General features: G+C 35.2%; 1 protein-coding gene across 2 annotated transcripts in view; it reads left to right on the forward strand.

The window, feature by feature from the left end:
- LOC142358669 (uncharacterized) overlaps window positions 1-20437 on the forward strand; it is a 43767-nt gene extending 23330 nt beyond the window's left edge. For both annotated transcript variants that reach the window (XM_075410161.1, XM_075410162.1), the window contains exons 9-12: window positions 5529-5648; window positions 5707-6030; window positions 6510-7114; window positions 18952-20437. In XM_075410161.1, coding sequence (XP_075266276.1) covers window positions 5529-5648; window positions 5707-6030; window positions 6510-7114; window positions 18952-20330 — 2428 coding nt within the window. In that variant the 3' untranslated portion in view covers window positions 20331-20437. The remainder of the gene's footprint in view (window positions 1-5528; window positions 5649-5706; window positions 6031-6509; window positions 7115-18951) is intronic.
- The last annotated feature ends 5216 nt before the right edge of the window (window positions 20438-25653 follow it).

Raw genomic sequence — 25653 nt, forward strand, 5'->3', positions numbered from 1 at the left:
GTATGAAAAGTTTTTCTTGATTCGAGGGAGCGAATAACTATTACTAGACCAAAACTTGATTTTTTTTCACCAAATGTTTGTTGCGATAACCGAATTGACGGTTCTACAAAAAAACAGTTCAAAATAAGACTTTACAACAGCATTTTTCCGTAGACTTGTTTGTCATACCGTAATCAGTCAGTTTTTCAGCGATAGTTTTTCTTGTCTAATTTGGAACAAGCTTTGTGTAATTATAAATTGCTTTAACTTTTCTCTATAGCTGTGGAGATAGTCCCTTCTCGAAAGAAAACTAGTCACTGCTCTCATATTTTACGCTTACTCGAGCAGATTTTTAACAAAGCGGAACAATTATTGTGCTGAACACAATTATTGATTGTTAAAAATAGATATTTTAAGCTGATTTTCAAAGTTTAGATGCTTATTTCAAAACCCTATTTACGCAAAATAGTTGCGTGGAAGCTATAGCCTTATCTTGATTTGACGGATAATCAAGTTTATTGGAAACAATTGGGACGCGAGAACTATTTGGTTTTTCAATCTCGCGGTTTCTCATAATTAAGCAAAATTGTGCAACATTGTCCAATGTTCGCAAATTGGATATCAATTTTGTCCAGTGTCACCAATAGGTGTTCCGGTTTTGAAAAATATGCAAGCGTTGATTAATTGACAGAGAGGTTAAACATGCCATTTTGAATCTAGCGAAACCTTCAGCCTTCCGTTGGCGCTAGCAGTAAAAAAAGTAAAGACAGATATCTGAAGCCTATATTTTCAAAGTGTCAGTTTTATAAACTAACGAACTCTGATTACCTAACGCCCTATTTTACAGTCATATATCGGTTTATCACGTTTCCTTTTTTTTATTGCTGCGAAGTTGTAAGCTGAGCGGAGCTCTTTTGCGGTGCTCTTTGTTTTTTTTTACAGCGAAACTGAAGTCAAATTTTCCGAATTACTTCTTCCTTTCACTAACGGCGTTTGCGCGCGTGACGTCTTTTTTCATTGTCTCTCTAGCAAAGGTTTTAAGTTCATTTGCGTGATTAGATTTTGATCATACGTTACTTAACTCAGTCAATAAAATGACTTTTGAACTTTAAAACTTAAGATTAATTTGAATTAGTTTAAGGTCAAAGGAACTCATATTTTCCGTAAAGGTCCCCAATAAAAGGCTTCTGCGGAATGAATTTTAACAAGTTTTATTTGTTTATCGCTGAATGTTTTTTACCTAGCTTTTTGAGCGGCGTCTGTTTTATTTCATTTTAGATCTGTATCTGTTTCTATCTCTATTGTATGGCGCGCAAGTCTTCTTTCACAGCAATTCCGGCAATCTGTCGGCTATGTTCTTTATTGACTGCATTTGCGGAATTCGAGACGCAATCTTATTCAATAAAAACATTGTTAATTCCTTCTAATTCACATGGAATAAAACGCAAATGGTAAAGAGGCGTTGGGCAGTTAAGGTTTTCTTTTTTTTCAGTTTTTATTGTATCAATTTTAGTCACATAAAGAGTAATTTCTCCGCGAGAGGAACTTGAAGGCAGGTCAGTCAGACCTAAAATTTTACTCTTGGTTGGTGCGGTTCTAATTTGTACGTTTATTTGTGTGAAAAGCGTACTGCTTTGTATTTGGCATGCGTTGTAAAAATATGTCTCTGTTTCTATATGAACATTAAACCATTTACTATCATTATTGCGAATAAGAATTAAGGATTGTAAAATTTAAAAAAAAACCTGACATTATTTATTTGAAGACGTTGACCTTACATTAGTAAATGCGAGCTTATAGTTTTATGCACACTTTTTGTACGTACAGCATGACCATTTTCAATATAATTGAAATATCGAATGTTTTCAATGACATCTTGCATATTAATTATTATTGGTGTTTCAAAAATTCTTCATGGATTTTATCTTGTGAAATTGAAATTCATAGAAACAGTGGGACAATTTTAACTGGAAGAATTGCCAACGTCAGAAAATTTTTTAAAGGAGAAAATAGCAGAGCGCTCGACCTGCGAATTGAAAAGAAGTACGCTAAAATAAACGTCGAAGAATGGACAGCAAAATTTTGCTATATGTAAATTATATACAAATGCTTTTTGTCAAATCTAGCAAAATTTATTGTTCACCATCTAAACTCAGTGACAGGTAAACAAAAGACTTCATAAAATTTGAAAAAATCAGCAGCCGTACTAAAAGATAAAAAGCAAACCTAGTTGATCACTTGAGCTCAAAACGGAGAGAAAAACAGAAACATTTCGCCAAATTGAGAAAAAAAGCGAAATGCACTTCTCCATTTAAAACATTCTTGTTATAAATTTTAAGACTTAGCATTTGCGCTAAAAGCTTGACGGCTTGTCAATTAGCTGTGGAAATTGAACAAATCTTTTGAAGAACCTTTAGTACAGTCAAAGTAAACAGTAAACTGAACGAAAGACCTTGAAATGCTGCACCATTCAGTGTGAAATATGTTTCTAGTATTTGATTTTAACAGTAGGCGTTCACAGTATTCTCTAGGCAAAGTACAACCCAGTAAGATGAATTTAGCAGAAATTTTACGTATTTTTAAGTTTTTTGGAGCCTGAGGTTTTTGCGAAGTCGGGTTTCAAAAGACTGATTTTCTTGAATGAGCAGAAGTTATTCGTTTCAGTTTAAAATCAACCTGCGAAACCTAATTTGAAAACTAAGATCAATTAGATTTCTTTTTATATTCGTGGCTGAACATCTCTGGTGGTTTTTTCTCTGAGTTTTTCTCTGGTGGTTCGTGAATTCTTCCATAGATTGGTCTGTCGTGTGGTCCTTCTAACAATTCGAACATTCCTATCTATGACTGATTTTCATGAATGTAAAGCATCCTGAAATCAAAAAGAATTTTTTGAAAACAATGGATCTGTTGAGGCCTCTTGTCTTGTTTTTACAACCAGAAACCCAATATTTTACCATGACTAGTATCAATAACTCTGGAAGCACGGGTGATATTTCAGTAGATTTCGATAGGAAATTTTTGAAAATATATCTGACCCAGCTGATGAATTGTAAGACACTCAAGCACTCGTGCGCAAGGAAATAAAAATCAAATATGCATGCTGAGACGAGATCAAAACACTGGATCAAGTCCGAACCAACGTGGGCTTTTTACTACATGGAAGAAATTTAGTAGACCTGATCCTATCGTCAAAAAAAAGTTGTCGCCAATTTGACCGTCTCATCATCAACTCGGTCAACTGAGATGGAAGAAAGTTCCATTGTTATTTTCAAAAAAGAGCTTACAGTTCTGTTGATTTGTACCTACCTGATTATAACTCATAAATAATGCAGAACCCAACAATGTGATCCTTTCAAGTGGAAGACATATAAGAGTGGTCCAAGATGATAACATGCAATCAATGACCCAGAGGAAGGTTTGAACTGGGGAAAATTGGCTGTATTAGGCAGCGTTTGTTTTGAGAGATTGCAATGGAGTCGTAGAAAAGATCGAAATAGCGCGACAAGAACCTGGAGATAGTAAATCTTGGAGTTGGAAAATTGATTTATTGTAGAAAAATGGCGTTATCACAGGAACTGGAAAATGCACGTATAAGAGGACGTTGATGCAATCGCTCCGCGTTTTCAGTGCTTATTTGACCGGGCAGCCAAGTTTTTATTATCTGACAGACGTTCTCTTGTCAATACAAAACATTCGAAGCTCTTAAACCATAGAAGCGGACCGCGAACAAACATTCCAAATCTGCTGGATTATCCGTTTAGGCTTATCAGCTCAGCCATGCAACAGTTTTCATAGCGCTGTAGTTTTTCGCCAAATTTACTGCAGTGGTCCTTTCAAAATTTTCTATCAAATTTTGTTTGTTGCCGTGCTGTATTTCTCTCTTAATCATTCTGGGTCAGTGATAATATCTGTGGCTAAATTTGAACACAAGTTGCAGAGGAAGTTATATGAACACATTTTGAACTCATACAAAGTTGTCTCTTCAAGCATCCATGTCTTAATGCTTCAGTAATGCTCTAAAACATCAACCTTTCGCTTTCTCATGACCAGCTGAGGGCCGCTTTTGTTCACTCTGTATAGGGCACCAAAAATTTGGTTAGAAAAAAGAACACATTTCAGGAGCTGATGTGTTTTTCGAGTTTCACAATTATCTGCTATCATTCAGTTCTTCTATCTGCCCAAAAACGCACTTACGGAAGGCTTCAAGTATCCAAGGGAAGTCATTTTTCGGTGACAGAAAAGGCGACACTGTCTCTATCATTGAATCACTAAAGGCAATGCATACGCGTGCCACACATGCCTGCTTTTTGGCTACTTCTTAGTCGAAATGAGTTCCGAAGCGAGGCTAAGTGTGTTTTCGTTGATCAGTTGAGTGAGAAAACTTACTTACTTTTGATCGGGAAGTCAGTCTGTCTTTGGAGACTCCTTTGCCCCCCCCCCCATTCGATGTAACATAACACTGCACTTTGAGCGGATATAGCGTTCTGAATTGAGCACAGGAACAAATTTGCTTTTCAATGTTAATTGCTCTGAAACGAAGTTTGTAATCTGATCCATTTGACTTTTCGTCCTCAAAAACGGGATAAACAGGTAGTGCCCAGCGGGCATTAAGTGCTCTTTGAGCCTTTCAGCTCACTAGTCTTCACGTACGCATTTCACAGAATCTGTGAAATGCGTACACAGATCGACTTATACTTATGGTGTGAAGGGCGGTTCTTAGAAGTTGAAGACCCCCCCCCCCCCACTGACGATCCACCCACTGTTGGCCCCACCCCACTCTAACCCCCTATAAGCCCCCCCCCCCGGTGCACCCCCCCCCCCCCCCCCGCGGCTAGCTAATGGTGAAGCCAACCGCTCGCCGGTCGTTTGAGAGCAATTCGGCCGACGTTAGTCGGTTATGTTTTCAATTGCACGGAAAGAGAAATATTTTTGCAAGTTCTTGTCAGAGCGCTCGCAGGCGCTTAGTGAGTCTTACAAAAATTGAAGTGGTTGGCTGTTGGTGCCGAAAACAACTGCTTTCTAGTTCAAGGATTGCTCTTGGTTTGCAAAGAAACTAGCGGAATCAGTATCTGTCGTCGCATTTCGGGGAGGTAGCTATGCTCCTAGGTGGAGCATTTTGAACCTCCTACTTTTTATTACTTATACACAATCAGTGGGTTGTTTTTACTTGTTTTTTGTCGACCAATGAGTGGGGGTTATTTTATTGATTGTATTGTATTAAGCTTTTTACAATGAGGGGGGTGACCTGTAGGGAAATTGTTGAAGATCATGTATTACGAATCATTGTGTTCTCAAATCCTGCTGGAAGGAGCTGATGGCCTTTACGCTGCTTTCTTTTTGTATAAATTAATAACTGATCCGGTATTCGTGCTGATTTCTTGCTCATGGTCAACCAAAGTTTTGTTTACTGACCATAAATAATTTATATAGTTTTGAATTTTGTGATTTTTTTCTGCGTTTTTTTTAAATGACTTCCTTTTTTCGTATTGCTATCCTTAGTACATTGATCCAAGCGTAGCAAAATGTCAGACAACTAAATTTTGTTTCAGCAACGTAACTGCAATTCAAATATTTATGACAACCCTACAAAAAGAAATTGGAAAGAAAATTACGTTGGAAGAATTCCAGACAAAGCTGAGAAAATTTGTGAAACAAGCATTCACAGAATGGTGAGCAGAAAATTTTAACGGGATTCAATTTCATAATTTTGATTTCAACGCATTTTAGGTATTTTCCACGATCCGCGAAGTTCCAGGCTCTGGCTTTTATTAAGAAACTGTTTTCTTTCGATGCGGAGAATCAATACTTGACAGAATTAACAGCCATTATCATTGAACAGTATGCAGCAATAGCTGATCAGGCTGAGCAGAACTCTGACAGTGAAGTTTCCGATGACGATCTCGACGTATCGATTAATGATTTAAAAGGTGACTCCAGTGTTGCCAATTGTAGCAGTTGTGAAGACGTGTTTAACAGCAGTGTGAGTTTAAAAGATGACAGTCGACGGGATAGCAATTCCTCAGCAGTCTTACTCTCGAACTCCATTAACAGGTAATAGGCAATAATGTACAGTCCCGCGTAACTATTGTATACGCTGATATAGCAGCTGTGTGCAGAAATTTTTATAGATTGTGAAAAAATTTTCAACTGTCCGTTAAAAGGTAATATTAATTGGCAGTGGACGTAAGCTTTGCTGTGTTATGGAATATTTTGCTCGTTAAATACAGCACATTTGACCGCTTTTCCATCCCTCGTCCCACTGGCTTCACTCGGACTATGAAACGTGTGTAGTCTTGCTGGCGAGGTCATGGAGGGCATGATATTCATTGGCATGAAGTTCGTAGACTTAGTTTTAATGAAGAGCTCTCAACCACTTTTTTAGAATCTGTTAAGCCTTCGTAGTCCGCTTTTACTTATTTGTCTTCTTTCAGCTTTTATAATTTATGAAGTAAGCAACTTGTTCCAGATAATTCGTTCCGAAGTCAACTCAATTGTAATACGGTTTGAGGGTAACTGAATGATTTGTTTAGGATTAAGAACAGATTTTCAACTCGCAGCAGTTCCTCTGTCAGGTTAATGCTAGAGCAGAATGCTAAGAAGGGCGGAAAACGAATATCTCCAGAAAGAAACGGTCAAAATCTTGTGGACAACGCCACTTTAATGTCTTACAGTCAACGAGATACTACGAAGCTGGTGGCAAAACTAGATAAGTCATTGCATGTAAAAGAAAGTGTCAAGTTGCAGTCCAAGATGCTGCAGCGTTCTCTGAGTCAAAGCTTTCGGTTGAGCAATCAGTCTTCAGTTGATGACGCTAAGCGATCTAAATTGAGCTCAAAATTGCCTAGTGCCGATAAAACTTACTCCACGTTAAATTCTGTATCAGGAGCAAAATCATCGAGGATAGGAATTCGTGACACTAGTAAAATGGTTGCACGCAAATCGCCTGCTCAATCGATTTTGAAATCTGCCCAGAAGTTGTCTTGGGTTAGTGGAACCAAAGAGAAGGAGAACTGCGTTAGATTTTCAGCTCAACCAAGCAAAGGACAACCAAGATTGTCTTCCAAGACTCCTGTGAAGGAATCGTTGCGAAAAACTAGACATGACCCCAAAACGAGATCGAGCAACAGACTGAAAGGTTTGTATATTAATTCAAGATGCGAAATAAAGCATAATAGTGCAAAATTGCTATTGTCCTTTATTAATAGCCGCGTCCTCAATTACAGTCGGCTATTATAGCGCTCCTAATTTTTGTTACAATTCAAAGAACTTGAATTGTATTGGGGCGCTGTCTTTTTTTACGACTCGAAGAGGAGTATTGGAGAAGTCCTTTTTTAAATCAATTTTATTGGAGTGATTTCTGAAGCGGGAACTGAAATGCGTGAAAAAATTTGGAGTGATTTTGGTGCTGAACAAAAGTGAAGAGCGGAGCGAAAAGAGAGTGGTTTTTGTTCATACCACTGTTTTTGAGAGAGCGCGAAATTGATGTGAAAAAATTTTTGCTAAGCGAGCGAATTTTTTTGAAAATGTGCAGCTTTTAAAAGCAGTTTTTTTGTAACTTTTGATGGTTATGAGGTTTTGTTATGATATTTTATTAGTTTCAGGCTTGTTTCGATAGGAATTGAAGGTTTCAAGTAGTTAATTTGCGTTTAATGCTAATTTGGAGGTTTTTGATCAGTTTTGCTGATTTTTAGACGAAATTTAATGACTTTTTGCCTGTTTTTTTGTTTTAATGCTTTAAGTGGGATTTTGAATAGAAGCTCGTTAATTACAGAATATTAAGATACCAATTGGCTAAAGTTTTCTTGGTATAAATAATTTTTTTAAGCAAAATTGACAGAAGAATTGAGAAATTTTAAACCATTTTCCTTATTTTTTGCAGATTTTCTTTTTTTAATCTTAGAAAAGTTTCCTAGCCTATTATGACTTGCCCATTGTTTTGGAAGCTTTTCATTGCTCTTATTGCAAAGGAATTTTATTCGTTTTTATGTTTCCTTGTACTAATAAAAAAGTCGTTAATTTTTCCTAGTTTTTTTTTTCAATTTTTTGGTTTTTGAATGCCGTTTCTATTCTTCCTCAAATTTTTTATGGCATTTGTGGAGGTTCACGGTTCACAATAGTTGTTGTAATTGTTTAATCATAAGTATGGGCAAATTTCTCCTTCGAGTCGTTTCCGGGATTCTTCCGGCTATGTTTTTTTTATGATTTTCATGATTTTTGAAGTCAAATTGGAGTGGTGATTTTGGTCACGCCGAAACAGGAAGTGGAGCGAAAAAGCGATTACTTTTGCGGTGTGAAATTCTTTCGCTCCAAATTTAAAGTAGAGTGAGAAAACGGTGTTTAAACTAAGATTCGCTTTCTCTCTAGTGGTTTTTTGTTCACATGCGGCAATTTCAGTTTGATTTTTACTGTTTTTTTTCGGTTTTTTGGATCGGTTTCTTTTTCTTAACGGTTTTGCCAATCTATTCATAGTCAGTTCTAGGTCTAGTTTTCTGTTTAGTCAATGAAAATTCTTTAAATTGTACGTCAGGACTTGTCCTGCTATGTTTTTTTTACTTCGTGTAACAGATTTTTGTTTCGTCATACGCTGCGTCCCGCGGTTTTGTTTTTTTAGGTCAATTGCGTGACTTACCATTCTCATTAAAATGACTTCTGAACTCAGTAGTGTCAATCTTAGTAGTGCCAAACATATGCCCTAATTCTTGATTATTAGAGTCTTGAGTTTTTGATTTTGAATATTAATTTTGGGATCTTCTCCGTTTGTGCCCCCAGTACGTTTTGCGCCCCCCAGTTACAGAGCACGTGCCATTACATAGTAAGTCACTATGTAAAAAATATTGCACGTGCATCTGAGGAGTGCAAATAATATGCGCCCACTGAGCTGATGGGGCACAAACGGAAGAGATCATAATTTTGAAAAGCCCTATTAGGGTTTTCTCCTTATAGAGCTTATGTGTCTCATAAAAATGACAGTCCAAAGCTAACCCAAAAAGTCTAGTGGTCTATTATTGGACTGGTGGTCGATCTGTCTATCTAATCTCTTTAGTTGTTTCAATTCATCGAAGGCCCCAAGCGTTCATCGCGGCTATTTTCTGGCAATCTGCCTGCTATGTTTTTGTAATGATCCGATTGATTTATTTCATTTCAAAATCTCTTCACCTGCTCTCGTCTCACTTATAAATATCTCAGTTAAAGTTTGCTGTCAATTGAAGTTTGTATCAATTATTTTAGTCCCGTGAACTTGCTTATCTGATTTTTTGTCTGACCCAACTCTTCAGTAATGTTATTTATAACGGTAGTCAGTTATGTTATAAAAGTTAAATGTAAACAAACACATGTTTAATAGCCGCTGCCAGCCTCTCAAACGGCTATTATTTACGCGCTCTCCTTTTTTTACAATGAATAGTGATTTTGGTCACGCCGAAACAGGAAGTGGAGCGAAAAAGCGGGTGATTTTGCGGGGTGAAATTTTTTCGCTCTAATTTTAATTTAGAGAGAAAACGGTGTCTGAACAAAAATTCGCTTTCTCGCTAGGAGTTTTTTGTTCACATGCGACATTGTGACAATGATTTTCTGTTTCTTAATTTTTTTTTTATTTTGTTCAAGATGGTTTTCCCAATTCACTCATAGTCCGTTCTAGGTTTTGTTTTTTGTTTAGTCAATGAAAAGTCTTTGAATTGTACGCCAGGACTTGTCCTGCTATGTTTTTTAAATTCAGTTTACCCTTTGTTATCGTTTTTCGTTTTATATGAGTCACAATTTTCACGTTTGACTTCTGACTCACTTCACTCACTGTTTCAACTGAATTGATTTTAAATTTTTTCAAGTATTGAAATACGGAATGTGAAAAAGGTCAATGTCAAAAGAGCAAAATCAAAATCAACGGGATAAACCGATAACGCCAGGTCATTAAGTTTTTTAAATCAGGTTATCAAAGTTCATTAGATCGATTGCTAGCTGATATTTGTGTTGAGCTGAATACCCTTATGTTTAGAAGCTGAAGTAATTATAGGTTTAGAATCTAACTGAAATTGCACACCGAATTGGAACAATTTTTGAAACTTACAAAAAAATTTGTCAATTTTTTTCTCTTCTTTATTCCTTTTCTGTTTCAATCCCGATGTGCGTCTGCCGCGTCAGCGGCGGCTATTTCCCGTCAGTCTGCGGGCCATGTTTTTATTTTTTTTTGCACCATTTTGAATTTTCCCAATTAACTAGGGCAGCAAACTGAGCAACTGATATTGGCTTTTCACCATTTTGATTTTTGTTACTCATTTTCAGAAGGGGGCGGCAAAAGGGTAATTATTATTATGGTAGTAAGGAATCTGCATAGTAGTGTTTCTCCAGTTTTCGTTAGATATGTTTGTCAATTTTTTGATGCCATTGAGTTTCTTTACCGATTGGTATTCAATAGATGCTCTTTATTAGTCTGAAGTACTAATTTTGTAACAACCAAATGAGGTGCGGCTTGTTACGTTTTTTTCGTTGTTTCATATTTCCGTATTCTTTAGTACATTGTAATTTAAATTTATGTCACCTGGGCATTATTACTGCAGTGAATTAGAACAGTAACATTTCCTTAGCAAGTTGTACATTCCCTTTCGGAGAGGAAAAAAGACGCCGAGAGGCCCCTGCTGGGATTACAATTTTAACAATTCAAAGAATTTGAATTGTATTGTGGCGCTCTTTTAACGACTCGCAGAGGAGTTTTTTTTTGGGGGGGGGGGCGTTTTTTTAATCAACATTTTTTGGAATATAATTAAAACAGGATGTTTAAGTTAGTGCCGCATGTGAAAATTTGTTGTTTATGTCAAACGGCTGAATGAATTGAGGAGCACAGAGAAGAGAGTGGTTTTCTGTTCATATCGTTTTTGGAAGATTTTTTACGAGAAAACTTAGTGAAGCGAGCAAAGTTTTTTCAGCATATGCAGAATTTTTACAGCAGTGTTTTTGGTATTAACTCAAATTTTTTCAGTCAAAAGTGTTCTAATCAATTATTTGAACTAGTAATAGTGTTTTTGGAAGTATTTTTGACCATCTGAAGCGAATATTGCATTTTAATTCATCTTTTGATTCATTTTTCATCTTTTATCAGTTTACCATTCAAATTTTCTAGTAGTTTTTCGATTTTTCCTCCATTGCGCGGGAGTTGGGTGGTTGAAGTAAAAATCACTTTTTGGTTGTCGTTAAAATGGATTTTTTGTAGTAGTTTTTGTTGAAGAAATATGAGTAAGTTTGATCAAATTTTTGCTTGTTTTTGTCTGTTTATTAGGTTTTTGCCTATTTGTGCTGATTTGTCTTCTCGCTGTGGTCTTTATGTTCAATTTTTAGTTCCGAGCTGTTCGAAAGGTTGTGCCACAATGTGGTGACACTTGAAGGCTGGACATAGCACTTCACAATAAATATCTGTTTCTTATGTTTTTGTTCATTTTACTTTTTTTATTGATGTTTTAAGAATTCTCTGCCACTTAATGGTCAAGCGACTGATCTAGCAGTTATAAATTATAAGAATTTTCCTCCTAATATTTGCTGAGAAAAATTTGAAAATTAAACAGGGCACTGTTCATTCAAAAATTATACAAATTTGAGGTGTTTGTAGCAAAAAAAATAAGCTGGTCAGTGATATACCAGAAAATTTAATGGACATTCTTTGGATTAATGTTTGTAAAGTAGCTTTTTGTTGAACTTTCTGGCAAATACTTTTGGTTTTGTCCATCGCTGTCTCCTTTTGCCTTCAACAGTTTTCTCTATGAACGCTCTTTATGACGTTGACTGTCACCTTGTAATTTTTTGTTGCAATTTACCTTTATTACCGTGTTTTTCGCCTCTCGTTTTTTGGAGTAAATTTTTTCAGTAGCTTTCGAAGTTTTTGGCAGTTAGGTTTCTAATGTTAATTTTAATAGCGCTATAACAAAGTTTGTAGCAAATACATTAGTCCAATGATATTTTCTAATGCGATTTTTCGGTTGTTCGATTTTTTCTGACCCATTTGACTTTGTCTGCAAAAACGGGTTAAACAGTTAGCTCTCAGAGGGCATTTATATCTCGGGCTTTTTAGCCCGCTAGTCTCCATGCGATTCAAAGAAACTATTTTGGACGTGGCCCCGTGCAGCTGAAGACCCCCTGCCCACCACAGTTGCTCCATTAATCCCCACTGGTGCAATCCCCCTGCGCCCCGAAGTATTTTTGACCATCTGAAGCAAATATTGCATTTTAATTCAATTTTCATCTATCATTTTACCATTCATATTTTCTAGTAAGTTTTCCGTTTTTCCTCAATTGCGCGGGAGTTGGGTGGTTGATATAATAATCACTTTTTGGTTGTCGTTAAAATGGATTTTCGTAGTGGTTTTTGTTGAAGAAATATTTTTCCCAATTCACTCATAGTCCGTTCTAGGTCTAGTTTTTTGTTTAATCAATGAAAAGTCTTTGAATTGTACGCCAGGAATACGAATTTTCATAACCTTCTTCATTGCTAGACGATTTGGATTTTAATGTCTGTTTTGCTGTCATATTACTTTAACACATTTTTGACAGGTAAATTAATAGTGTTGGAAGAAGACGCAGTTGATTATGAGGTATTTTGTATACGACATGATTTAAACGGCTTCGACATTGTGTTCTCATAAATTTCGTTTGTTTTCGATGTTTGTTGGTTTTTTGTAGTCGCACGGTGTTCTGTATAATAAATAAAGATTTTTAACAGTTTCAGTTGATAGCTATTTGTTTTTTTTTACCTTGAAACCAAATGTTTTCAAATACGTCGAAACGTATGTTTGGAACGCTTTTTAAAACTTTGTCCTCTTTTGTTTTTTGATTTTTTGATATTCTCACTAAAAACAAGTTCCGTGTTTTTTCTGTTGAAATGCAAGTTAATTTGTTGAGTAGTGGTTTTATATAATGGGGTTTTGACTTTTTTATGTTTTCTTTCCAAAAATATTTTTGGATTTTTGTCGTAATTAATGCTTTTTGTTTGATGTTGTTGTTTGTCTTGTCGTTTGTTGTCATTAATGGCAGTTATCGTTGGCCCTCTAATAAGACTTTGTTCACTCTCATTCTTCCTCATTTGGGAGAAAATTAGGTCAAAAAATGTGGTTAAGTGAGGTCGGAAGATAATGTGCAAACGCACATTACCGAGCCTATTTGTTTATTTCATTTTTTTAAAAATTGTAATTGAGGATTCTATGTTACAGTTTGTTTCGCCGCTTAACTCCGGTTTTCTTTTTAAACATTTTTCCACGCCTCAAATCTCTAGTTTTTCTGACCGCTCTTTATCGTCTCCCCTAAATCTTGAGAAATATAATGCAAAATGCTAAGAAGCAGGAATTTGGGTGGCAGATTGCCGAGGATTGTCGGCTGTTGATACCCATAAACCCGATGGGGTTTGAAAGAACAGAAATGAAAAAAGATATGTACAAACACGTTTTTAAGGTGCGCACTATTTTTATTTCATTTTGTTGTTACACATATTCCTGATTCTTAGTGCGAGCTTTCAGGTTTTGTTATCAATAGGAATAAGCATTAGCGATGGTAACGAAGAACAGAATATAAGTAGCGGGTATTTAAAGTTGGGCTTAACGGGTATGTCCCGATTTCTGCTTTTGATGTCGTTTTTTTTTGACACCGTTCGTTTTAAACTGCGTGACAGAGCTGCTGTTGTTAAAAAGCACAGTTACCTTTATTAACAGCTGCGCAGCAATAGTAAGGTCAGTTTTGGTCTCATCGTTGATTTTGCAATGAAAATAGGTTGTATTTTGGCTCAGTCTTTTTTAATATATTTCTGCATTTTTTAATCTTGATTGCCAAAATTTTGTATTGATGTAGAGGTTGATTTAATGAGAAATAAACTCATTCATGTTTAATTGAGTCCCAATGAATAAATACATTATTTTCTGTTTTTATAGTTTTCTGTTCATAGTTTTTATGGCTCCGACCATGTGTTTTCGTAAACTTCTATTGAATTGTCGAGTTTTGCGTCCATTTTTTTTTGTAGTCTGATGACTGAGTATTAATAATGAAAAATCTGAATCGTTGTTGATTTGGCCATTAGTTAATTTATCTGATGCTTTCATGACTTACTGGTTTTTTTGCTAGAATAGCTCGATAACTATTCAAAATACGTAATTTTTTTAAACTATTGCCTCTTTGTCGAAAACTATTTCGCGAACAATAAACAAACACTTGTTTTACTGGAAGACCGGCAATATCTAGACTAATTATGGTATAGTCGTGGATTTCTACGGAACTAAAATTTTTCAGATTGTAATTGGGCGCTGTTCTTTTTTAAAAGAATTTTTTCCCTGTTTTTTATTACATTCCAGAATGATTTGGAATCGATTCTCAACTATTGTCGCATTCATTTTCCATGCAAATGAAGGCCAATGAACTTACATTAAAATTTCAGTGAAAAGCCTATGTAATTCTGGTCCCAACATTGTTTGCGTAAAATTGTTCAGCTTTCATTTTCGTGTTCAGCCTTCATTCGTTGTTTTTGTGGAGTCCTTTTTGTCCATTTGCACTAATGGCAGGTCAAATTGGCCCATTAAGTGGTTACGGTTTGATCTTTTTAGCTCTTATAATTGAAAGTTTTGGCTCTTTTTGCTTTTTAATAGCCGCCTCAGCAATTCCAGGTAGCTATTGTTTTTTTTTACTTCGTCAACAGATTTTTGTTTCGTCTTACCCTGCCTCCCGCGGTTTTGTTTTTTTAGGTCCATCGCGTGACTTACTATTCTCATTAAAATGACTTCTGAACTCAGTAGTGTCAATCTTAGTAGTGCCAAACATATGCCCTAATTCTTGATTATTAGAGTCTTGAGTTTTTGATTTTGAATATTAATTTTGGGATCTTCTCCGTTTGTGCCCCCAGTACGTTTTGCGCCCCCAGTTACAGAGCACGTGCCATTACATAGTAAGTCACTATGTAAAAAATATTGCACGTGCATCTGAGGAGTGCAAATAATATGCGCCCACTGAGCTGATGGGGCACAAACGGAAGAGATCATAATTTTGAAAAGCCCTATTAGGGTTTTCTCCTTATAGAGCTTATGTGTCTCATAAAAATGACAGTCCAAAGCTAACCCAAAAAGTCTAGTGGTCTATTATTGGACTGGTGGTCGATCTGTCTATCTAATCTCTTTAGTTGTTTCAATTCATCGAAGGCCCCAAGCGTTCATCGCGGCTATTTTCTGGCAATCTGCCAGCTATGTTTTTGTAATGATCCGAATGATTTATTTCATTTCAAAATCTCTTCACCTGCTCTCGTCTCACTTATAAATATCTCAGTTGAAGTTTGCTCTCAGTTGAAGTTTGTATCAATTATTTTAGTCCCGTGAACTTGCTTATCTGATTTTTTGTCTGACCCAACTCTTCAGTAATGTTATTTATAACGGTAGTCAGTTATGTTATAAAAGTTAAATGTAAACAAACACATGTTTAATAGCCGCCGCCAGCCTCTCAAACGGCTATTATTTACGCGCTCTCCTTTTTTTACAATGAATAGTGATTTTGGTCACGCCGAAACAGGAAGTGGAGCGAAAAAGCGAGTGATTTTGCGGGGTGAAATTTTTTCGCTCTAATTTTAATTTAGAGAGAAAACGGTGTCTGAACAAAAATTCGCTTTCTCGCTAGGAGTTTTTTGTTCACATGCGACATTGTGACAATGATTTTCTGTTTCTTAATTTTTTTTATTTTGTTTAAGATGGTTTTCCCAATTCACTCATAGTCCGTTCTAGGTTTAGTTTTTTGTTTAGTCAATGAAAAGTCTTTGAATTGTACGCCAGTACTTGTCCTGCTATGTTTTTTAAATTCAGTTTACCCTTTGTTATCGTTTTTCGTTTTATATGAGTCACAATTTTCACGTTTGACTTCTGACTCACTTCACTCACTGTTTCAACTGAATTGATTTTAAATTTTTTCAAGTATTGAAATACGGAATGTGAAAAAGGTCAATGTCAAAAGAGCAAAATCAAAATCAACGGGATAAACCGATAACGCCAGGTCATTAAGTTTTTTAAATCAGGTTATCAAAGTTCATTAGATCGATTGCTAGCTGATATTTGTGTTGAGCTGAATACCCTTATGTTTAGAAGCTGAAGTAATTATAGGTTTAGAATCTAACTGAAATTGCACACCGAATTGGAACAATTTTTGAAACTTACAAAAAAATTTGTCAATTTTTTTCTCTTCTTTATTCCTTTTCTGTTTCAATCCCGATGTGCGTCTGCCGCGTCAGCGGCGGCTTTTTCCCGTCAGTCTGCGGGCCATGTTTTTATTTTTTTTTGCACCATTTTGAATTGCACCATAACTTTTTCAACAATTTTTGGACGGTTTCGGTTTTAGAGATTTGTTTTCAGTCATGTTACATTATCAAATCAATGAGATTTTTTTGACAGGTCACTTTTCACGTTAACGGCGTTGGAAGAAGATACAATTGTTTATATCTAATGTTTTTTTTCAATATACGACATGATTTTAACGGCTTCGACACTGTTTTTGTCGCAATTTCAATTGATTTTTTTTTCGACATTTTTGTCTGTATTTTTTCTTTGTGTAGTCGTTAGGCATTCTATTTAAGTGGAGCTATTTAACAATTTAAGTTGATAACTATTGGTTTTCATGACTTTGAAACTAATTGTTTTCAAATAGTAGAAACATATCTTTGTTTTTTTGTTAATGTGATTTTCTCACTAAAGACAAGTTTTATATTTTTTCTGTTGAAATGCAAGTTAATATGTTTGTTATTGGTTTTATATAATGCTATTTTGGCTTTGTTTTTATAATTTCTTTTGAAAAAAATTAAGGTTTTAGTCGTAATTAATACTTGTTGTTGATTTTGTTGTTTGTCTTGTCGTATTTTTTCATTATTCAGATATTGTCGGCCCTCTAATAAGGCTTTGTTCATGTTTAGTGATTTGAGTTTAAAGTAAGTTTTTGAATCGAAACACATTTTTTGAACAATAAGTGACCTTGAAAGTTCTATATAATAAATAAAGATTTTTAACAGTTTCAGTTGATAGCTATTAGTTTTTTTTTTACCTTGAAACCAAATGTTTTCAAATACATCGAAACGTATGTTTGGAACGCTTTTTAAAACTTTGTCCTTTTGTTTTTTGACTTTTTGATATTCTCACTAAAGACAAGTTCCGTGTTTTTTCTGTTGAAATGCAAGTTAATTTGTTGAGTAGTGGTTTTATATAATGGGGTTTTGACTTTTTTATGTTTTCTTTCCAAAAAATATTATTGGGTTTTTGTCGTAATTAATGCTTTTTGTTTGATTTTGTTGTTTGTCTTGTCGTTTGTTGTCATTAATGGCAGTTATCGTTGGCCCTCTAATAAGACTTTATTCACTCTAGTGGTTTGAGTTTAAAGCAAGTTTTTGAATGAAAGCACAAATTATTTCGAACACTAATTGACTTTGAAAGTTTTTGCTCTCTTCCTCATTTGGGAGACAAATAAGACAAAATTGTGGGTAAGTGATGCCGGAACATTATGTGCAAACGCCCATTACCGAGTCTATTTATTTAATTCAATTCTTTTAAATATTTGTTCAGGATTTTTATTACGTTTTTAGTTCAGTCGCGTGCCTCTGTTTTTCTCTTTTAACATTTTTTGAAGCCTGAAATCTCAAAAGATCTATTCTTTTGAGCTTTTCTGACCGCTCTTTATCTTCTCCCTTGCACTTTTTGCGTTGAATCAATTTTTACCACGAGTTAGCTGTAATTTTGATTTTGTTGTTCATAAATCACTAACTTTACGAAATGATTTTCAGCACTGATGTTAAGTTCGTTTACGGTTATTGATATCTTTTCCTAGTTTTGTAAGTGACTCTTTTATAAATGAACCTATTTACAATTTGCTTTCAGCTGCTCATTGAGTTTTTATTAGTTGCCTTTGATCGAAGTTTGAAGCAATTATTGTAAACGTGTGTGTCTTTTTCATGTAAAATTTTTCTTGTTTTGTTTTAGAACACTTTCGATTTCATTTCTCGAGTGAGTTTTTCACGCTTGACTTCTTGATTTTTGCTTGACATAAGTTGCTCTTATTCAGCATTTAAATCTGCTGCTATGAGAAACGCGATCAGTCGCAAGATAAGCGAACAACAAGGTTCATACAGCCTAGTAGTTCAAGCGGAAGTCTTGTTCGCCAAAGGGAAGCCGTCATTGGCCATAATTTTTTGCTCCCATGAAAAAGAACATTTTGTAGATCTAATATAGCCATGATGGACCAGGAATATGGAGTTCTTTGCTCCGACCTCTTGAGAATATAGTGCTATCAATTAAAATTGTTAGCAATTAAACGTACAAAATAACTTCAAACGGATTCCTGGATTTTTTTCTATGGTTAGACCGGTCAACATTGTTATGTTTTGCTGAATTCATTATGTACTAGCTACTCCTCGTAACCCCGTTTTACCTTATAAATAGTTTATTCGCCTTGATTGAATCAACTTATTAGTATAACAAATTGACTTTTCTTGTCAATTCTCTTAACACTTTAATGCTAAACAGTTTAATCACAAAAAAATTGTTAGCAAACAAATTTTTTTGCCAAGGCAAAAAAATTTTGAGCAACCGAAAAACTAACACATTTTTTGAAGCTTCCTTGGTACACACTGCCTTCTTAACGCATTGCGTTTTTGAGATTAACGTATTGCAAAAGTTGATTGAATTTTGAGGAGTTGCAAACCTGCATCCTTGTGCTCAATACAATTTTTTAAAATTCCGGCTGATCCTTAACCGTTCCAACACCGCGAGAATATTGAAAGAAATCAAACGCCACTTTTTCTCAATATGCTTGTGTTAGCCATTCCAATTTGGTCAATGCTAAAAGAACGCCCGTTCAAACATTTGGTGTAATAATTTGTTTGCAGTCAGTCACTAAAACAAAACTAGAAATATTTAAAAAAATTCCACCCAGCTGAAAAGTGTATATTTGAAAAGAACTCGCCCGTTCAAAAAGGACTTTTTTTCATTTCAGGAAAGAAGCTGTTAACGAAAAAGGTTCTAGAGACACCAGGTGCCAAATTGAAGAGTAGACTTCTGGGAAAGGCAGATTACAATGAAGAACGTCAGCAACTTAAAAATACTCAGTTATCATCAAGTGGCAAATTAAGCGTTTCGAAAATAAAGGAGACGCCTTTCAATAAGATGCCCAAAAATGTTGCACCAGAAGAGGTAAAGCATCGAAACAGAATCAGACGCTCTATCACAGCAACCGGTGATGGCCAAGCAAACTTGTGTGAAGCTTCCACAAAGCCGAGGAGAACTAATTCATTTTACAAGTCGAACAAGCAGGTTGAGTCAACGACAAATAAAGTTGTAGCTAATACATCTTATTCAACTATAGCCACTGCTGGCAGCCAGACAGCTGTAGGTGGGCGAACCAATTCGCTCGCAATCCTCAATTCAGTGAACAATCTTAGCGAGACAGTATTTGAATCTGTTGATCTTGGAACTTGTAAAATATCTCCTTATAGTTTGTTTTTCAAGCCCAATGAGCATGGGAAAGTAAACGAATTGATTTTGACGCCTGCAAAGCATTTTGATGAAGTGTTTTGCGAGAGTGTGGGATCCGCGAGCAGCGGTACTGGTGAAACTCCACTGCGAGGAATTTTTCCAATAAAAAACAGTAATGGGAAGAGGATGCAAGCAATCCACGCAGTTGGAACTCTGTCCTTAGTGGACTCGACGAATGCGAAAGAGCTGCAAAGCGACAAAGAAAACGATCCTCCTCCGAGTAATGGACACCTCACGAGATCCACAACCAAAATTCATCAATTCAGAAATGTTAAATTGACATCAGCTTCTAAGATCCAGAAGCCAGCAGCCAATGTACGCAAATCTCTCTTCTCTCAGCGCAATTCAAAGAGCCAACACTCACCCAAGAAATTTGCGGCAAAGAGTTCTTTCCACGACGACAAACCCGCCACTGTTTACAAAATTTTTTGTGAGGATAGTTTGTCAATGGACTATCTGACAGAACTAGTGAATGAAAAGTCGGCACAAGATCAAAGTAATTGCAGGACAACTTTATTCAGTACTGAAGAGCGCAACTGCGCCTATGGAAGTGGTTCAACTTCCGATTTTGACTTCAAGCTTAAAAAACGACTGCCAATATTCGACAGTGACAACTCTCCAATGCGAAATAGCCTTTCTCCGTCACCTCTCTGCTCGAAATCCTTCAATACAGCACCAAGTGTCCTCTCGAACAACGAAAGGCCCACTTTCTTGGCTGCCGCCCAAAAGAACGAAATTGCAACATCCACCAGAAAATGTGGCAACCTGTCGCGGGCTTTGGATGAGCTGTTGAAAAACCCTTTTGTATCGCCCCGCATAACTGGGGCATCTCCTGCTTAATATTTTGAGGACTCTGATTTAAAACTTGGGGTGATCTGAAATTGGAAATAAACGTAGCGTTTAGTTATTTGTTTCTTTCAAAGTTATTATTGAAGTACGTGTAAATGTTCTTTTCTGACCTTAAAAATTCGGGTGAGATCGAACGTTTTAGTCCGCCAATCAATACAGCACTCAAATGCTTTCACTTCCGTATAAATTGATTTGAAGCTGCCGTTTTCATCTTGCTTTTAAAATTTATGGAAATTGGACATTTTGTGGCTGAATTTTGTTGCCGAACGCATTGAAAAAAAAGTAAGTTTTAATGGCAAATTTATGCGGTAAACGTTGTTTCTGAGGAGCATTTTTAGTGGTTATCGAATTTCCAATTGCTTCGAATTCGATATATCACCTGAGCGGTCATTGAATTTTATTTAATCCCCTTTGTAGAAAAATGTGAAAAAATAGTTTAGAAAAATGCCCTTTTTCCGTGAAGGAAAGTAAGTTTCTTTGTTCACTATGTAAACTTTCATTTATTTGAACCGTTGTGGGCGTGATCAAATAAACAAAATGCACGTGCGATTCAGTTACTACTGAATACGGAAAGCTGGCAAATTTTACTCTCCGTAAGTATACTTGTCATTTTTCTAGACAGATAAAGCAATTAAATAAAAATCAAGTACATCAATAATTGGTAGTCAAAATTCTCCTTGAAAGCACAAAATGAACTGTGTCTGGTTTTCGATGCTTTTCGTATTTTGAGCAAAGTTTTTGTTTGGCCGATGTGACTTTCTTGATTTTTTTGCTCTGTGAGCTTTGTGCCATCTAATTTGCTCATTTATTCACAAATTTAAGCATCTGAACGAACTTGGCAGTTTACTAAAATTCAAATACAATGTGCGCCTAAATTGGTTTAATTTGCATTTTTTGTAATTGCTCTCAAACGAAGTTTGTAGCAATTATATTAGTTGGTGCTGTCTTTTTACGAATCGGAGAGGAGTATTAATAATACACAGGTTTTTTTTGCTGAAGCAAGTTATTTCTGGACTATAACTTTGACTTCTTTTTTGAACATTTACATCTGTTCTCGAAAATTTACTTCTGTTTTCGAACAACAGTAGCTTTGTTTGCAACATGTTGTAATGAACTATTGGTAATTTTGGGGTTGAACAGGTCATGTTGAGAAGTTTTGATCCCTCTTACCTAACTAAACGATAAACCAAACACCTACCTATCAAATCACCGGCCTAACCCCCTTACCCCTACAACTATGCCCCACATAGAATATATGTAGGTTTAGGTGAGAGTTTTTATAGCACAACTCTTTTGAATCGTTTCCGGTGTTCTACTGGCAATGTTTTCTTGCGATTTTTTGTCTGATCCTTTTCGTCAGGTAACGCCTCGACCTTTTGTCCTCCAAAACAGGATAAACAGATAATGACCGGAGGGCATTAAGTTCTACCCTTCCGGCTCACTAGACGCTAGTTATGCGATTCGAGTAATCCATTTTGGAGACATTCATTCTTGGTGTGAGGGTGCAGTACTTAGAGTGAGGCCGCGGATTTGTGATACCGCTTATCCGTTTAATTCGCGTTCGTAAAACGTATTTTATAATCGTCGAGAAGTTTTTAATTGCTCATGAATGAAGTTCATAGCAATTATTGTAAACGTGTGTATTTTTTATGCAAAATTTTCGCTTGACGGTTTTGACTTTTCGAGTGAATTTTACGCCCTTGAGTTTTTGCGTTTCGCGTGATCTAAAAATCTCTCTCAATCACAATTTAAAGCAGCTGAATTCAATTGGCGGCAATTTAATGCTAAAAGTCAAATGAAAAGGGCGCCGAGAACGTTCAATTTAATGCCGAAGAACGTTCAATTTATATATCGTTCATAAAACATTGGGCTATTGAGAACAAAAATTTTACAATAGCAATTTTTTATGGCGCCATATACTTCTGTTTTAATCTAAATTAACTTCTATTAGGCTTTGCCTGTTTTTGTGAGAGTCGCTATAAGAAAAAAATCGCTCTAAGAAAAAGTTGTATTTTGATGTTTTTTCTTTCGAAAGATCCTAAAATTTCAGAGGGTATTAGCAATTTTTTCTCATTGAATTCTGAACTACTGTTTTCAAGTGTCAGACATAAGGTGGCCCAATTGTTTAGTGAAAAGTTTGAAAACGAAAGTTTGAAGTGAATTAGTCAGTTTACGAGTTTTTAATTTTTTGAGAATAATGCAGTCATCGAGTATTCAGCCACACAACAGATTTTGAATTTTTTCTGGTGAAACGTACTTAAAAAACCCTTTGGACGAAAGACAGAACTGAATATTTTTCTACTTGTTGAAAAAACTCCATCTTTTCAAATAAATTACTTCAGCTCTGCTTTTTGTGTTTTGAAATTCGCTCCATAAGTTTTAGCTTCTCATTTTAGAGTGGTCCAACCAAAGCTTTGATTGATATATTTGCTTCATCATTGAAGGTGTGTTTAGTAATGTTTTAATGAGAATTTACTGGCTGTCAGTTTTTACTGGCTGTCGTTTGCTATACTTATCAATGTTCTTCCTACCTTTTCGATCTCTTGCGGGCTAAGGTTTTCGTTGCTCCTATAGGAAGGTTTTCAATTGCAGTATAGACAGAGAAAAATCATGAAGAACGTCATTATTTAATAGCTATCATTGTTCTCTCTAAAGTTATATATGTTTTCCTAGCCTTTTGATCTGTTTTTTCTATCATTGATAATATCAACTTCTCTAAAAAAATTTCTACACTTTAGAGTCCTATTTTACTCTAATATTTTTGGTACGATATATAAATTGAACGTTATACATTAACATACAGCGGCAAATTAATTAAATAGTTGCAACCAATTGAAACAAAATGCAATTAAAATAGGTTATGTCTTCCAAAATTGGCCTACCACTAGCTAATAACACTAATTGAACAAAATCATGTTATTGCTAATTAATCAAGAAATTTCTCTTCATGGAACAGAAATTGAAAAACCGCTGCTGAAAAAGTTGTTTCAGAAATCTGATCATTGTTACAATAACGCCATCAGTAGATCCATACGGAAATAATTAACAGTAGTTTTTGTAAACTCATGTTATTCATTTTCGTTTGGATGCGCTGATGACGTTATTTTAATAATATGATTCTTGAAAACCTTTTTTTGCAGCATTCTTTTCCATTTTGTGTTCCATGCAGTGATATTTTTTGGTTAAGTAGCAACATGATTTTGCTCAAATAGTGTTTTTAGCTACTGTTAGGTCATTTTTGGGAAAAAAATTAGCCAATTTTGCTCGCATTTTGATTCAATTGGTTGCAACTATTTAATTCGTTTGGCGCTGAAATTTATTTGTATGTGGAACGTTTAATTTATATATCGTTCATAAAACATTGGGCTATTGAGAACAAAAATTTTACAATAGCAATTTTTTATGGCGCCATATACTTCTGTTTTGATCTAAATTAACTTCTATTAGGCTTTGCCTATTTTTGTGAGAGTCGCTCTAAGAAAAAAATCGCTCTAAGAAAAAGTTGTATTTTGATGTTTTTGTTTGGAAGATCCTAAAATTTCAGAGGGTATTAGCAATTTTTTCTCATTGAATTCTGAACTACTGTTTTCAAGTGGTATTTTTTCTTTCGGAAGATCCTAAAATTTCAGAGGTTATTAGCAATTTTTTCTCATTGAATTCTGAACTACTGTTTTCAAGTGTCAGACATAAGGTGGCCCAATTGTTTAGTGAAAACTTGAGAACGAAAGTTTGAAGTGAATTAGTCAGTTTACGAGTTTTTCATTTTTTGAGAATAATGCAGTCATCGAGTATTCAGCCACACAACAGATTTTGAAATTTTTTTCTGGTGACACGTACTTTAAAAACCCTGCGGATGAAAGACAGAACTGAATATTTTTCTACTTGTTGAAAAAACTCCATCTTTTCAAAGAAATTACTTCAGCTCTGCTTTTTGTGTTTTGAAATTCGCTCCATAAGTTTTAGCTTCTCATTTTAGAGTGGTCCAACCAAAGCTTTGATTGCTATATTTGCTTCATCATTGAAGGTGTGTTTAGTAATGTTTTAATGAGAATTTACCGGCTGTCAATTTTTACTGGCTGTCGTTTGCTATACTTATCAATGTTCTTCTTACCTTTTCGATCTCTTGCGGGCTAAGGTTTTCGTTGTGCCTATAGGAAGGTGTTCAATTGCAGTATAGACATAGAGAAAAATCATGAAGAACGTCATTATTTAATAGCTATCATTGTTCTCTCTAAAGTTATATATGTTTTCCTAGCCTTTTGATCTATTTCTTCTATCATTGATAATATCAACTTCTCTAAAAAAAATTTCTGCTCTTTAGAGTCCTATTTTACTCTAATATTTTTGGTACGATATATAAATTGAACGTTATACATTAACATACAGCGGCAAATTAATTAAATAGTTGCAACCAATTGAAACAAAATGCGATTAAAATAGGGTATGTCTTCCAAAATTGGCCTACCACTAGCTAATAACACTAATTGAACAAAATCATGTTATTGATATTTAATCAAGAAATTTCTCTTTATGGAACAGAAAGTGAAAAAACCGCTGCTGAAAAAGTTGTTTCAGAAATCTGATCATTGTTACAATAACGCCACCAGTAGATCCGTACGGAAATAATTAACAGTAGTTTTTGTAAACTCATGTTATTCATTTTCGTTTGGATGCACTGATGACGTTATTTTAATAATATGATTCTTGAAAACCTTTTTTGCAGCATTCATTTTCAATTTGTGTTCCATGCAGAGATATTTTTTGGTTAAATAGCAACATGATTTTGCTCAAATAGTGTTTTTAGCTAGTGTTAGGTCATTTTTGGGAAAAAAATTGGCCAATTTTGCTCGCATTTTGATTCAATTGGTTGCAACTATTTAATTCGTTTGGCGCTGAATTCTATTTATAGGTAGAACGTTCAATTTATATATCGTTCATAAAACATTGGGCTATTGAGAACAAAAATTTTACAATAGCAATTTTTTATGGCGCCATATACTTCTGTTTTAATCTAAATTAACTTCTATTAGGCTTTGCCTATTTTTGTGAGAGTCGCTTCAAGAAAAAAAATCGCTCTAAGAAAAAGTTGTATTTTGATGTTTTTTCTTTCGGAAGATCCTAAAATTTCAGAGGGTATTAGCAATTTTTTCTCATTGAATTCTGAACTACTGTTTTCAAGTGTCAGACATAAGGTGGCCCAATTGTTTAGTGAAAAGTTTGAAAACGAAAGTTTGAAGTGAATTAGTCAGTTTACGAGTTTTTAATTTTTTGAGAATAATGCAGTCATCGAGTATTCAGCCACACAACAGATTTT

Source organism: Convolutriloba macropyga, chromosome 2, assembly GCF_964194025.1.
Source record: "Convolutriloba macropyga chromosome 2, txConMacr16.3, whole genome shotgun sequence".
In the NCBI taxonomy this organism is placed as follows: domain Eukaryota; kingdom Metazoa; phylum Xenacoelomorpha; order Acoela; family Convolutidae; genus Convolutriloba; species Convolutriloba macropyga.